Source organism: Pelodiscus sinensis, chromosome 4 (genome assembly GCF_052426305.1).
Source record: "Pelodiscus sinensis isolate ZL-2025 chromosome 4, ASM5242630v1, whole genome shotgun sequence".
Taxonomy (NCBI): domain Eukaryota; kingdom Metazoa; phylum Chordata; order Testudines; family Trionychidae; genus Pelodiscus; species Pelodiscus sinensis.
In genome coordinates, this window is record NC_143055.1 from 61,549,274 (window position 1) to 61,565,971 (window position 16,698).

General features: G+C 39.1%; 1 protein-coding gene across 20 annotated transcripts in view; it reads right to left on the minus strand.

Annotated features, from left to right (window-relative positions):
• TENM3 (teneurin transmembrane protein 3) overlaps positions 1–16,698 on the minus strand; it is a 2,279,325-nt gene that overhangs the window by 109,334 nt on the left and 2,153,293 nt on the right. For all 20 annotated transcript variants that reach the window (XM_075930245.2, XM_075930244.2, XM_075930249.2 and 17 more), the window contains 5 exons: positions 16,449–16,659; positions 15,186–15,287; positions 14,811–15,005; positions 13,208–13,408; positions 9,496–9,681 (listed from right to left, as the gene is read on the minus strand). In XM_075930245.2, the coding sequence (XP_075786360.1) occupies positions 9,496–9,681; positions 13,208–13,408; positions 14,811–15,005; positions 15,186–15,287; positions 16,449–16,659 (895 nt within the window). The remainder of the gene's footprint in view (positions 1–9,495; positions 9,682–13,207; positions 13,409–14,810; positions 15,006–15,185; positions 15,288–16,448; positions 16,660–16,698) is intronic.

The following is a 16,698-nucleotide window of genomic DNA, read 5'->3' on the forward strand; positions in this document are numbered from 1 at the left end:
AAAAATTAAGCTGTGTTGTAAAACGGAGACATTATACAACACTTGGATATAACAGATTACCCACCAACATAATTATTTACTGATTTCATTCAGCTAGCAGAGTTTAATGGAAAAGCAGCTGGCAAAGTATTCATATTTATGGGATTTCTATGATTGTTATTTAATTTATCGAGGGTACATGCCAGTTAAATCACAGAAATAATAGCCCCATTTCAAACAAACTCTCTCTCTCTTCCAACCTCACAAAATAGCTGTTCAAAAAGGAGAGTGTCACTGAACTCATTGTGAAGTGGCTTAAACATAACAACAAGCAGCAGCAACAAAAACATTTTAACAAATCTGCAATCAGAAAACATAATTAAAGAGTAAATGTTCACTCAGGAGTCTATCTGGTGTCCAGTTGTGTATATGCAATCTTACACACACATACAGCGACAGAGGTAGAGTTTGAGAATTGAAATTCCAATCCTAAATGTGCAAGCTACAATTAGAGAAACTGGTGGCCTCCTGTGCTTAGTACTTAAAAAACAAAAAACAATCACCAAAGATTTTAATATGGAACCAAGTATTAGAATGGAAAGAGAACTGATATAAGATGAAAATTTACCATAAGAAGCAAAAATAGATCTTCACAAAATGAGCCACTTTCTGGCCTCAGACTCAGACCTGAATGCCTCTACTACATCCAAACAAAGTATTGGGGAGGTAATTTCCCATGGTGTTGTTGTAAAATAATTCCTGAACTAAACTGCTCCCATGTGGAATTAAGCAGGGTAAAAACTTACCACTCCAAGAAGAAAAATACATTGAGTAATTTAGAAATCCTTTAATTTCCTTAGCACTTAATATGCTTTGGAACATACACTATCCTGTACTGACTCAGCTCTCCAAAATGCAAGATTCTATGCTCCTTCAACTCTTATCAATTTACGTACATTTCAGAAGTAAGCCCTCTCTGAGTATTCAACTCCTGCTGAACAACTTGTACACCAGTCTTTGAAACTGTACATACATCATCCAGACCACACAATAATGTATCAAGACCAGAATGACAATAAGAGAGATACTGCGTATAACTACAAAGGGCCAATGGAAACTATGCATATCAAGTCATCTTTAATCATTCCTCTGTGTCAAAGTAATCAAAAGAATAAGAGTCAGTATTAAGGCTAATTTTGTTTACTTATCACAACTACTATCTGGAAACAAAAATTATTTGAGGATCTAAATACCAACATAAGTGAGAATACAGTCTCTAATAGATTTCCTGGCTGATCTTTCCAATCTAGTATTACAGATTGAACTTCTCTAGTCTGGCACACTCTGGTCCAGCAACATCCATCTTCTGGCATGATTTTAGTTAGCCAGATGTTCACTTATCATGGGTGTGGCCAAGTTTCTTGCAATTCCATAAAGTTTGTTTACAGCCACTAGTCCTGGATTTCTGTGCTTTGAGCTGTTATTAGTTCTAATTTACTCCTAAATGTCTTCTAAGAGCCCAGTAAGCCGTGGAAGTATTGGTAATGCTGCTAGACAATATTGACCTCCCATGGTTCAGCAAATTCTCTGGTTCAGCACCAGACAGACCCCATTGGTGCCAGACTACATAGGTTCAACCTGTACAGATTGTACCTCCCTTAACTGGGACTCTCTGGTCTGGCAACATCCGTGGTCTGGAAGGGGTAGGGGGAAGGGTGTAGAGACTCAGCCAGAATCCAGGGGGAAGGGCATGGAGGGGTGGGCGGCGCAGTGGGGAGTTCTGGCCTCTGCAGCCAGGTGGTAGCAGGGGCCCAGTAGCAGTAGCCACAGAACTCTGGCCCTGGCCAGAACTTGGGGACTGCAGTGGCAGGCACGGAACTCCAGCAGCAGCACAGCTCCAGCCCCAGCCCTGGAGCTCTATCCCTAGCGGTGGAGCTCCAGCCCGAATGGCAGAAAGAGAGCTCTATCCTTGGCTGTGGAGCTACAACCCCAGCGTCAGCCACAGCTGGGCAGGCAGCAGCAGGGTTAGGGCGGAGCCCTAGCTGGGGGCAGCAGGACAGCACGGGCCATGTTGGGAGCGGCCTCCCCTGGTCCGGCAAATCCCCTCATTTGGGATCAATCAGGTCCCGAGAGCGCTGGACAAGGGAGGTCCAACAACCTGTACTAAAATTCTTGATACCTTTGCTAATATTTTACATAGTTTAAAACACTGGAAAACCCAAATGTATTTTATATCTATTCATTTGGTCAAAATTACTAGCATGAAAAAAGTGCGCAAGGGTAAAGCACGGAAAACTTTAGGCCCATAACTTATTTGAAACAAATACCACTCTTTCTATACTTCTTATCAAAGACAACAAGATGTAGCGCATTAGACAAATATCTGTCCATGCTAGGAACACTTTTGATTTTTTCCATATTGTTTAAGAGCTAACTCCTTAGCTGTGTATATTTCATTTTCAATTTTCCAATATTTGGCATTCTAAACCCCAGAGCCACCTTGATGTTTAATAGAGGTATGCTGAGAAGTGCATGTCTAAGCGTATGCTTTTTAAACAAAGCATGCCTTAGCAATCACTAATGATCTTGCTTCCCAATGTACTAAAGAATTAGAATAAAAACAAATAGCTTGTATTTTGTAGCTTAAAGGAATTAGGAATTCTCCGAGGCCAAATTTCCATGTGAATTGCCTGAATGTACATGTAACTCAATAAACAACTTGATGTTTAGCACATTATTTGAATAGAATACCACAAAGGACTACCTTTTTCAAAATTAGAGAGACTTTTTTGGGCATTTAATGTGTGCTAATTTGAGCAAAGCAACCAGTAGGCTAACTCAAAATGAATAGAAATAAAACAGCTAGAGACGAACAGAAATACTCGGCAGACACTTGTGAGTATTCCTCACATTACTGTCTCAAACTCTGCTCATGTTTAATGTAAAACCATAGCTCTTTTGATAGCCAGGTAGGCTATGGATTTGGACAGATCAGTTAATGCCTTTACCTACTTAAGGTTCCATTAATGCCTTTATGATTAATGTGCATATATTTATCCCATCATGTGAATCTAGTGTGGAAACGACAGATGCAAACTGTCAAGTAGATGCATCTGTGCACATGATGGGAATTTGTGAATGTGAACTCTGGATGGCAGTTGGCTAGTTGTGTATATATCTAGTCTATGTTAATTTCTAAAGTAGGTATAGCAGGATCCCATTTATCTGACCCTCCATTATCTGGCTGTCTGTATAAACTTCACAAGCACCACACACTGGTCCAGAAGTAAGCAGTCTATCCTGTGGGGCTGCTAGGCAGTGCTGCAGCCTTAAACCTTCCCCCAGTTTCTGGATTATCTTAATTTTTAATTATTGGATCTGCCCCAACCCCAATTAGATCTCCTGTTGTACCTCGTATTTAGACACTGAATTGTATATGAAATAATGAGCAAAGAGATTTTTTACTTTTTCAATACATAAGGAAACATGCAAGTCTTCCACATGCACAATGCAAGCTACCTAAGATTCCACCACCAAGTGTAAAGTTGTGCCAGGAAATGGAATACAAATGTTTGGTTTGTCTGGAATGTCTATGAAAGTACTATGTATGCTGATATCCCTTGTGCTTTGAAATCTGTTACAGGCTGTCCTTGCTTTAAGTCCAAGATACATTCCAAAAAAATTGGACTTACAGCGAAACAACGTAAAGTGGGTAATTTTTTCCCATGGCTAACTTCCATTTACGCAAATTGGGGTTTTTTTTTTTGGTGCGACTAAAGAGCGGGGAATGGACTAAGGAGCGGGGAGGACTTCTACAGTTGGTTTCTACAGGTGTCAACGGCTTTTGTACAGAACAGATGTATACCAGGGCTACTTATAGCGGGGACGCCCTGTACTTAAAAGATGTGGTTATACCATTCTATAACTTAATGAGGGCTGGGAAAAGGGCTCTTTGGTTCTTTGTATGCAAAGTTGATTCCCATTCGACAACAGTTACGCTACAAGTTAGGTGTGATATTCTCCTGCTCATGTGAATATACACATGATAGCTTGAAGAGAGCTTGTGCAAGTATAAATAGCATTTTAGCCATGGTAGCACGTACACCAGCTACAGAAGCATAGCTGAGCTATGCCAAGTATGTGCTCACCATCCTGCGATGTTTTTATGCTTGGCATGGCTCTGCTGTGCCTTCATTGTCACTGCCACTCCACTGCTATCATTTATATTCACGCTAGCTCTGATTGAGCTTTGGTGAGTGTCTGTAGCCAGGTAGGGGAATCATATCCCTAGCTTACAGTGCAGACTTAGCTTAAAGCTGAGCTATGGTTCGTTAAGAGCCATAAAAGGATGTGATCTTCAAGCACCGGGGTCTTGAAGAGAACATTTCTAAGAAAAACATATGAACAGTGTGGAATATGATCTTCAATACTAGTGTCAGAGAGCATAAAAGCAACACGGACAAACCATATATTAACTTAAGGTGGGATTTTCCCTACAACAGCCACCACGCAATAAATATATGAATTGGAAAAAAGACAGACCTGCTTGTCCAATGTTGAGGAAAAGCCTATTTGTGCTTAATATGTTGGAAAAATTGTTCAGGAACAGTTCATCCGTGCACAACAATAATGCAGCCAAGGTCAGTGAGACCAAAAGTACAGTGATCTGTTTAGTAACTGTTATTTGGCAAGTTAAATGTACCTAGGGAAAGGCTTTAGCTTACAATCCCATTTTTTCCTAAGACTTTTGTTAAAAAAGAGAAGTGGTTCTCCTCCAACATCTCTGATCTCTTCTTAAGCTCATCCCCTCTCAAACTTGCTAGAAGGGTTTCATAGGCCTCTGTCCTTGTTACCTTTTTTCTCTCTCATTACACCTTATTTGGGGGCAAATCTCATCCACCAACATAAATTAAACTACCCCATTCTTCATCTGTTTCCTTTTGTCCAAACTAAACTCTCAGCCTGTCTCTCTGACATCTTCTCTTTGGTGTGTGGCTGAACACATCCACAGAAAAGCTCTCAAACCTCTCTCCTGTCTCTTTTTATTCACTATGGACAAGACCAGCATTCTGCCACTTAGGCCCATAACCTGTGCATCATCTTCAAACTTGAATTATGCTGTAGGTTCTCACTGCTAACATATGTCCAAATCTTGTTGACTCTACAGAACAGCTCTGAGATATGACTTTCCTCTCACCTAACACCCCCCCCAACAAGTCTAGTCCAAGCTCTCATCACTTTGCTTCTCACTTACTGCAATATATTTCATCCTTCTGTCTTACCTTAAGTAATGCAGTCTCTACCTTAATTACATCCATTAAGAGTTCTGCAGTAAAGATTATTTTCCAGGCCCACCACTTTCACCATTTCTCTCTCCACCCCACTCCCGACAGCTCTTTGGTGGGTTTCTATTCTGTATTGCATCAAACATCAGATACGCATCTTCACTTTCAAGGCCCTCAATAGCCACCTTGCCAGTCATCTTTTATTCACTATTGAGAATAGGGAAGTTAGAATTAATTTATTTTAGTAACTGTGTAGCCACAGCAATTTTTAGCTGCTTCTCTATTACTAAAATGCTCCCTCTGGAGGCGGGACTTGAAGCCAAGTGTGCTCCCAGCTCCACTTCCAGGGAGAATCCTGCCACTCTTTGTTGCTGCCTCTGTATCCCTTCTGCAAAGGGGGGGGGGGGGGGGCTTAAAAATTGGCTCGTTGCGCAGACTGGCTCCTGTATGCCTCCCTGTGTTGCTGCCTCTGGTACAGAAGTAGCAGCATGAGTGGCAGCAGCTCCTGTCCAGTGGGGGGGGGGGGGGGGTGAGGGACTGAGCTCCCCACCAACAGTGGCTGCTCTGGCATCACACGGAGCAGACTCTGTCCACAGTGAGCATGGCCCCGCCATGGTCAGAGGCGGCAGTGCGGGGTGGCAGGCAGCTCCCCAGTGTGCTCGTCATTTAAAACTTGGATTGGCGGGCTGGGACTGAGTCAGCCTGCTGGTTCGAATTTAAAAAGCAGAGTACACAGGGTGCTGCGGTTAACTGGGACTGTTAATTGATAAGCAATCAGTTAAATAGTTAGGCGTCTAGCCATTAACATGCCTAATTGAGATATTCCCTCCCACTTCCAGTCAATCATAACGTCTGCCTTCATCTGCAAATTATTAAATTTTTAAACAAGCATCTTTGTGCTTTCTCTTATGCTACCCTCCCTGCTTGGGAGTAGCTTCCCATAAACATCTACAAAGCTGCCGATTATCCTCTATCAAAATCTCCTTAAAACTCTCCTTGTCATGATGCCTGTGAAAACCTTGACAACAGTTAGCTCACAACTCGCATTAGACCATGGCCTATTAAGCTGAAGAATATTCACAGACTCAAAATTATAAAAACAAAAGGGACCACTGTGATAATTAGCCAGACCCCCAGCATACCAAATGCTCCATAGGACTTCCTGCAATTCATTCCTCTTTTAAATAGTGTTTATATTTTAGAAAAACAACCAATCATGATTTAACATTTTGCAGTGATGGATAATCCACTACAACACTTGTTAAAGTGTTCCAATGGTGACTTAACCTCACACTCAATAATGCTCTTGTCTGAATTTGTCTAACTTCAACTTCCAGATCACTGGATCTTATTATACCTTTGTCTGCTAGACTCAAAAGCCCTTATTATAGGCTGTCCTCGCTATAAGTCCCAGATAAATGCCCAAAAACTTGGACTTATAGCAAACCAACTTAAAGGGGGGATTTTTTTTCCTGTGGCTGACTTCCATTTGTACAAATTGTTGGGTGTTTTTTTTTTGGCACGACTTAAGAGCGGGGAATGGGAGGTCTTATAACACATAGATTCCTACAGGTGTCAACATATATCATGGTGACTTATAGCAGGGACACCCTGTATACAATTTTTGTTTACTATGTTTTGCAGTGTTGTAGTAGCCGTGGTGTTCATCTCTCTAGAACCACTTCCATATCACCATCAACTACAATAACCAGTTTACAATGGAAATCTGTAAATGACTATATTCAAGATCCATGGTTTACAGATGCTTATTACATCCTGTGGCATACCACATCCAGTGCATCAAGTGTCCCAACAGTTATGTCGGTGAAACCAGGTAAACACTGAATTCTTGAACGAACTCTCAGGAAAAAAGGAGAAAAAGATGAAAAGCGTATCACTCATTGACAATATCACTCATGCTCAATATCAGGCCCCTCAGTCCTCATCTCAAAGGAAACCTACATAACACCTTCCAAAGATGAGCCTGAAAATTTAAATTTGTAACTCTCCTGGACACTAAAAAAGCATAGACTTAACAAATACACTGGTTTTATGGCTCATTAGGACAATCTGTAACACACACTTCTACTTGCTAACCTTCTATTGTCCTAGAACTGCAGAGGTGTTAATTGCATGCTCCATTTTAAATGGCCTGCTACAGCATGTGAGAGCCACTTTTATACTTAAACTATTCTATCTTGTATTTAGCTTGGACACTCTGGCTACCTTCCTCAGAATTGAAGAAGAATTCTGAGTAGCTCAAAAGCTTGTCCTGTCCACCAATAGAAACTGGCCTAATACAAGATATTACCTCACCCACCTTGTCTCTTATAAACTCTGATCAAGTGCCCCTTAACCTAAGTGCCCCCTAAGCTGCACAGCTTCCCATTAAGCCCTGTGCAGGGGCTCAGAGCTGCAGCGGGGAGAGATCTCTCTCCCAAACCTTGAAGCTGCTGGACCATATAAAGGTGAATCCCTCCCCGCCAACATCAGCACCAAGAAATGAGGCCCTACACACTCCAACCCTCAGTCCTGAGTCCATCCCCGAACTTGGAGCCTCTCTTCTGCAGCCCAAATTCCTCATCCTTAGTCCTACCCTAGAATCTGCACCCCCAACCAGAGCTCTTGCACTCCAACCCTCTGCCCCAGTCTCAAGCTCCATCCAACGCTCAGGACCCCAGGACCCCACTCCTGCCATATGAATTTTGTTATGTGTACCAATATGAAGGTATGTGTCACATACCACCTCCATACTGGTGCGCATAAGAAAATTAATTCGGCTCAAGAGATGGAAAAAATTAGAGGGAACACTATCCTTCACCTCCTCTTTGTTAAGGTAAACAGACAGCTTCCTGACTCTCTCATGATATTTGCAATCTGTTAATAATTCTAGAGGCCTTTCTCTGAATCCTCTCCAATTTTTTAGTGTATCCAATTTGCATCCTTCTTGAATTGTGGACACAAAAATAGGGTACAAAATTCCACTAGTAGTTTCACCAGTGTCAAACAGTTGAAACATAACTCCTCCTCAATATTCCTCTCTTTATCCTATAACTCTAAATACATTATGTCAACACTCTATCACCAACCAAACTTGAAATTTCATATAAAATTTCACATATTGTTTCATTGCTCTTTGTACTCCCATACCTGTCTCTATCTATCAGTCTTACAGTTTGGCTATAAACTTTTTGGGAGTAGGGACAATCTTTAATTGTTCTGTGTTTGCATAGTGCCTAGCACAGTAGGGTCCTTGTCCATGACTGGGCTCCTAAGTACTATGGTAAAACAAGTAAATAAGAGTATTATTTGCTTTTCTGACACAACTTTTCTTTCACTTTTTGGCACAAACACAAAAATCCCCCATTTACTCACTGCCAACAGATGCCAGTCAAAATCTGTACATTGGAAAAGCGTACATCCAAAGGCAGAATGTGGCCTGTGGTCAATTTCTGGAGAGACACATTAATGAAATTCTAGGAAAGAGAATGATCTTTCATATAATTTGAAGTAAAGTGTCACTCACTTTGCTTTTGGTCTATGTTATATGGAATAGAGTGTAAATCAAAGAGGAAGAAAACCTTTAATGGCAAAAGCATAGGAATTTCTAAAGGTTAGAACACTTTTGATTATGGAAACAAACAGATTAATTAAGACTGCTTCTTTTGAATTTGTCATTTCAAAGTGTACTGAAAAGTTATGTCATTTCCTTAGCAGATATAATCTACAAGTGTAAAATAGAAATGATGTCAACAAAAGCATATTGTGGAGGGCATCTACATCTCTTTACCACCTTGGTAAGTATTTTGATTTTTGGGCTCAGGTTAGAGGTTAGGTCCCCCTGCCCCCCAGCAAACGGAAAAAAAAGTAGCATACTTTTCCAAAAGATGTGTTACCATCACATAATTTTAAAAAAGCATACATCAGACGACATATTTACAAATTTAAAAATATGTAAGCTTCTCCTCTACAGGTGGCAGTTATAGGAAACGATTGAAAGGGAAATTCTTGCACCTCCCATTTGTGGCAAAGAAGCTATAAAGAATTGATGAGCCATTATATAATAATTTCCTTTCTTAAAACATCAATTCCTTTACACAGACTGACAGGTGCAAATATTCTGTTTGAAGAAACACGCTTCAAAGTGTTACATTTCTGATGCACAAAAGGCCAGGAGTTCTAGCTTTTTGAGTTTGCACTGAAGGCAGATATTAAAGCACAGCTAGCCTACCAATAGTACAGTGCTCTCCGTTCCATCCCTGGCTACATTCACACTTCCCATCTTTACAGGTTCCATGTTCAGCACAGCGAGGGTGGCAGGCTCTTTGATTGCAGGCTGGTCCAGTCCAACCTTCTTCGCAACGGCATGTTCCACCCATGCAAACCCCATGAGAGCCACAGTCCACAGAACAGATCTCTGTATTTAAAAGGAGGGAAGGGAGAAAACAGAGAAAGAAGAGCGGAGAGCACACGTTAATTAGCAGAGTTACATTTTAATTCAACTTATGAAGGAGAAAGGCAATTTTTTTGAAAATTAAATCAAAGGAATTTAACTGCTAAAAGCATTTTCAGGTAGGACCCAAGAGAATATAATATATGGAATTTTATCTCTGCTAATGCTTAATTAGTTACCCAGTAGATTTAGTAATGTCTAAAGTGTCCACAGCTCTCCTGTCAGCTAGCTCTGAGTAATTTCCAATTATATTTTTTGTGAGCACATATTTCTCAAGTGTTACCTTTTGTATCTTAGATTATATGCATTTAAAGCTATTAAAATTTACTGCATAGTTTTAGTGACTAAACAATTCATGTACCTTACAGGTCATTTACATTACTGGCAAAAATCTATAATTGAACAACAGTTCATTTTAGCAAAGGAGCTTTTTTTCCTTACCCCCAGGTTTCTTTCAAATTCAAAATGTGCCATCTCTGACATATTTTTTTCACTAAAAGGAATCAGCCTCAGTGACACACATTAGCGCATTGCTGACATGCTGACATGTCTGTTAAATATAAGATTGTTATTTTACTTTCTGTAAATTTATAGCAATGACAGCTTTGGGCAGTCTGGTTTAAAAACAGAAAGACTATTAAAAATAAATCAACAAAAGTATTCAACTTGTCACCTACACTAACAGGGTTTTATGACAAATAGAATAATTGAAGAGAATATTAAGGCCTAAGTTATTCATAGGCCAAACTATATATCTTATGTCTCAAAACTAATACAAGATAATAATTCAGGTTGTTATAATTTGCATTTATCTTTTTTCTTTATTTAGTCAGTCTTTGGAAAACTTCATTTGTCTGAAACTGAGTACAGAAAAAAAACCCTGAGGGATGTTTTTTAGTCTCTTAGAATACAGCTAGTCACCACCATATGCTGGTTTATAAGAATATTATATTTAGTTTGGATTTCCTGGTAAAAGACAGTAAACCACCCTCATAATGAAGAACTGAAATTATTTTTGACTGCAATAAAAAGAAAGCTAATAAAAAAGGCAGAAATGTTTTACATATGGGCTACGTCTACATTGGCATCCCTTTCCGGAAAAGGGATGCTAATGTGATGAGTCGGAATTGCAAATCTGCGGGGGATTTAAATATCCCCCATGGCATTTACATTTACATGGCTGCCGCTTTTTTCTGGCTCAGGGTTTTTGCCGGAGAAAAGCGCCAGTCTAGACGCGATTCTCCGGAAAAGGGCTTATTTTCCGGAGAATCGCATCTAGACTGGCGCTTTTCTCCGGCTTATCCCCAAGTCGGAAAAAAGCAGCAGCCATGTAAATGCAAATGCCACGGGGGATATTTAAATCCCCCGCGGATTTGCAATTCCGAAGTGTCTCATTAGCATTCCTTTTCCGGAAAGGGATGCCAATGTAGACACAGCCACGAGGTTTGTTTCCAATTTTTTGTTCAGTAATATTTAACCCCCAATATATTATAGTTTTTGGTTTCAAAGTGCTATAGAACATTCAACACAGCAGCAAGGAGTTGTGATGGCACTTCTTATGAGCAGTAGTGCAGAACATTTACTGGGCAAGAGAGCTAGGCTGTTTTTCCCCACACAACATTTTCTATCTACTCTGAATTAAATTTTTGATTAAAAGATCTGAGATGCTCTGATTAACTTCAGAGTTACACAACATCAACCCAGCTCCAGGAGAGGCAGAGGTTTATTTCAGAGGTTCCCTCTTTTCTCTTCCATCTAATCAATTTTTCATTAGGGTGAAAGTGTTTATCAGCTTTGAGCACACTAGCTTTGAGCAAGGTGTGTCAATCTTTGTAATGAACTTATTAATTAGAGTTAATTTAATTGAAGTGGAATTGAAAGGCTAATTAATGGACAAACTGCTGATGAAGATAGAGGAAAGCTCTGTTGATTTCAACACTAAAAGCTGTCTGATGTATATAACTCATTCTTCTCCCTTCAGCAGCTAACAAAATGTTTGTTTATGAGTAAGGTTTACTTATTTATTGACTTTAAATATTTGAAGGTCATTTTGCACAATTTCAGTAGGAGTTGTTTACGTTTTACTGCACCAACTAGTTTATAATTCATAAAGCTGAAGTGAAATATCTGGATATACATGAGAGACACAGGTTATTTTTATATATTTCAACTATCAACTACTTTTTGAAACATGGGCACAGACACTGAATGACCAGAAATAACAAACAGTATGTAAAGATGGATACCAACAGAAGATGTATATGATCCACCTTTTCTAGGCACCATATAGCAGATCCCACCCTCACCGTAGTCATTTTTGTAAGAATCTAGCCCACATGGATAGCATACCAGATAAGCTCAGAGCGCGCAGAAGAAATTCAAACACAAAATTAGCAGAATTGTAGAGGCCAACACATTTATCTTTGGAGGTACAAATATGACTTTAGTATCTGATAATACATATGCATACTTGAAGTAAATTCCCAAATCCAAAAGTTATAAATAATTTGCAACATTAAATATGGGAAAACTCTCCCCCAATGGTTTTCTCATTTTGTTACCTTCCTTTGAAAATCCATACCCGTAATTGATACCTGAGTTACCAATGACTGTTACTAAATATTATATATATCATATACAATCTATATTTCACAATGGTAGTTATTTACAGAGAATTGGCAAAATATCATTTATTACTTGATATAAAACCAGCCCACCCAGCAGCTTCATATTCAGCTGTCATTTTACTACTTTGTAAAATTATGCTTTTTTGGCAAAACACATCTGAAAAAGTAAAAATCCAGATCATTTTAACATGTGCCTACAAAATGGGTAATTTTCCCTTTCCCAAATTTGACAAAAAGGTTGCTGTCATACAGACTAAAATTCAGATTCTGATTAAATTATAGTAATTCCATATTTTTAATTGAAATGTATGCCAATGTATCTAAGATCAGCATCTGGCCTTAAATGTGCCAAGTTTTGGCACCGAAGAAAGCATTACTTGCCAGAACCCCGTTGGCCCAATCATGCAGCCTTTACTCAGGCAACATTTCTAATAACTTCAGTTGGATTTTGCCTCAACAAAGACTATAGCATTGGCCCCTTCCAACTAGCTAAAAATAATTTTTGTAAATGGAAATGTTTCTAGATGTTTCCTTAACAGTTCTAAATATGCAGGGGAATATCCCAGTGAAGATTTTAAATGCAGAAGGTACAAATAACATGTTCTTTTCTGTGAGCCACCAGCAAAAACGCCTTTAGTTAATGTATGAGTAAAGAAACCATTTGATTTTCTAATATTTAAAAATATTCATTTGTTCTGGATGTTTCACTCATGATTTATGGCCTAATCCTGCTTCCGCTGAAGTCAATAGAAAGACAGAGCTTCAATGGCAGCTAGATCAAGCTTTTATACAATAATGCAAGATTATGTATTAATTTAAAATATTTTAGAGTTTTACACATTGGGACTGTTTTTATTCCTTACCATTTGAACAATCTGCACCTGTCCAATTAGGGTCACAAGTGCAGGTACCACTTTCTTGAAGGTATGTCCCATGACCAGAGCACTGATCTGGACACATAGTCTTCAGTATTTCACAGTTGCTACCACCCCATCCTGGATTACAGTGGCACTCTCCATGGATACACACACCGTGACTGGAACAGGCTGGGTCTAAGCAATCAGCTGGAGAAAAAAGAAAAAGAAAATCTTTAATGTGCTATTAATAACAATTACAAGAGCAGCAATTATCACCCAAGGATTTTAAGGCACTTTCTGAACTAATTAAAAAACTCTTGTGAGGTAAACAGCATTACACTTATTTAACAATAAATAGTAAACTGGGACACAGGTTGATAAGGCAAAAATCACAATGTTACGTCACGAGTCAATGGAAGAATGGAGAGTTGAACTCACAAGGCAAGAGGAGACCCCAAGCTTGCCTGCTGTAATTACAAGGTAACAAGCACAATCTGATCCAATCAATCAAAAATCAAACTGTAACTAACTGAGTACAACTTCTAATCCATTTGTTAGCATATTGATAATTTTCTTTGCAGTACTTTAGAAAGTCAAAAGTAATTGTAAAGATCCATATTCATATATATAATTGATTTAATGACATCCTGGGGATAACAGATGCTTAAAAAGTTTTGTAATTTCCATGAATTACACCAAGTTTCATTCAAGTTTTCAGGCTATCGCTCTCTGTTCTCTTAATCACAGAGTAACAAAATCTTGGATCCTCTATAACAAGCAGTATCAACTGACCAAATCCACTACAACTGAGTTCTGACAGCTATATAGGACCCTCAACCTGTTTGAGAAATAAATGAGTTGGGTACTCTCTATCCTTCTTAATTCACTTTAATGTGCTTTAGATGACGAGATTTAATTTAGCAATTTGACTCAATAAAACTTTACACTTGTAGGGTCAATGGTCTGAAAATTTAATTCCAGAAACTTAATTGCATTACTTTGTATGTTGGGATCAATAAAATCAATTTGATTGAGGAAGGGAAATGGTGCTTTTTCCTCCTTAAAAAAAAAAAAAAGAAAAGAAAATGAACTCCTCTTTACAGCAGCCAGAATGAATAAATGTACATCTCTATAATACAAAAAACAAAACAAAAAAAATGTCATTGTGTTGCAGTTGAATCAGCATTTTCAACTTCCAGTTTTTATAAAAATGTTGGTGGAAAAGATCACATGCAATAGAGTAATAATTTCTTCTATGATTTGAAAAATCACTGTGTCTTTCTGTATTCTAAGACACATCTTTTCTTGTGCTTCCCTCATATGTGATGTAAGACACATAAAATAAATCTATTTTTATTATTAGACAATCCTGCTGAAAGCAAAATATCTCTCAAACAGGGTATATTAGCATGTTTACTATAAGGTGAACAATTTACCAGCACATGCCCTTACTTGGCCAGATTTTCGGCTGGTGCAAATTGACATAGCTATAACGAAATCAATAGTGCTATGCTGACTTACACTTGTTGAAAAATCTGACCCACAATGTTGTAGCCTGACATTTGAGAAACATTACTGTATATGTTTGGGGAAATAGTTACTTATTTACCTTCTTCACAGTTTTCTCCTTTGTACCCAGAGTTGCAGGCACAAGAACCCATGATACAAATCCCTCGGCCCCCACACTGAGGATCAACACACTGGGTGGTAGGCACATCACACTCTGTACCCTTCCAACCGCTGTAACAGAGACAGCGTCCTTTGGAATACTGCCCATTGCCACTACATAATACTGGGCAGGCTGCTGTGAAATAAAACATGACAGAAGAATTAACAAAATGTTTTTCAACCAAGCTTTGAGAAAAAAAGAGGAACATTCATTAAACAAGTTGCATGCCAGTTTCTTTTCCTTGGTAGATTAGTAATGATTTATCTTTCTGTAGTTTATTTATTTTGACTAAAGAAAAGAATACAGTTCAGATACCTCTTGAACAATCAGGACCCAGAAATCCAGGAAAACAATGGCATGATCCAGAAACACACTCTCCGTTTCCATGACAATTTCGGGGGCATTCTACTACAGACTCTGAAAAAAAAGAGTAAGAAAAAAATTTCATACAGACTCCCACCACAGTACTTAACTACAATAGAAGGTTTCTAGCATCTAATTTAAAACCACTACTGACTGATACCACATTAAGGGTACGTCTAGACTACCGGGTTTTGTCGACAGAAGTTTTGTCGACAGTATCTGTCGACAAAACTTCTGTCGACAAAGAGCGTCCAGACACATTGAGTTCTGTCGACAAAGCAAGCTGCTTTGTCGACAGAACCCTGTAGTCTAGACGCAACCCTATAGGCAATAACACCTTCTGTCGACAGAACTCTGTCGACAGAAGGTGTTATGCCTCGTAAAATGAGGTATACCAGCGTCGACAAAACTGCTGAGTTCTGTCGACGTTATGTCGACAGAACTCAGCGGTAGTGTAGACGCTGGTATAGTTTTGTCGACAAAAGTCCACTTTTGTCGACAAAACTCAGTAGTCTAGACACACCCTTAGTTACTTGCAGAAAAACGCATGTCGCTTTGTTTAGTAATTGTAAAAAGGTAAATAGTGACTAATTTCCTGTAGAGATGTGACTGGCTAACTTGTAAATATCACCTTTACTGGGTGATGCTTACCATTAAGCAATTAACTGGTGGCCCAGCAGGGTTACGGGGGTACTCAAGCCTAACTTGGCCCAGACTGTACAGAGCAGCTGGTGGGGTGACTGGCCGGGCCCCTTCACTGTGTGTAGGGAGGGGGGCGTTCCAGCCCAGCCAGGCCCCTTGGCCACAGGGTCCTGGTTAAGCACTTCACTGGTTTAAATGTCACCAGTTAACTGGTATTTTACATCTCTAATTTATTGTAATTAATGATTGTGGTATCCAACTAGATTATGTTATAGATAGACGCTCAAGATTTAAACAGGAAAATGAAAAGTACGTTATGCTCACTATACAGCTTACTGAACATTTTGAAAAAGCTTCTTCATTTGTGAACTGTATATCATGGGAGGCTTTCATATTTCATTTACTAAACAATTAAAATACATATTCTATATCTTTTGTTGAATAATGAAAAAAACCCACAAACTCAACATCGGTAAATATAACCCAGAGTATTCATTCCAGAAAACTCATCTCTGTTTTTAACGGAATGCTTAGATTGCAGCTTTTGGTGAAATCTTTGAAGATTGTGCTTACCTATAACAATGGTATTAAAGGACACCTGCTCTGCATTTTTCCCATCATTATAAAAAGCCAGATGCCAGATTCCAGAATCCAAATACTGGATAAAACCTGCCTCATGGAGACTGATAGACCTTGTCTGTCGGCCTGCTCTCTCTGACTCAAGCAGGTTGCGCTGCTCTCTTGCGATCAACCGGCTACCATCAAGGAGTTCCACAAAGTCATACTACAAGGGAAAAATGTGCAAAGGGTTTATTACCCACTT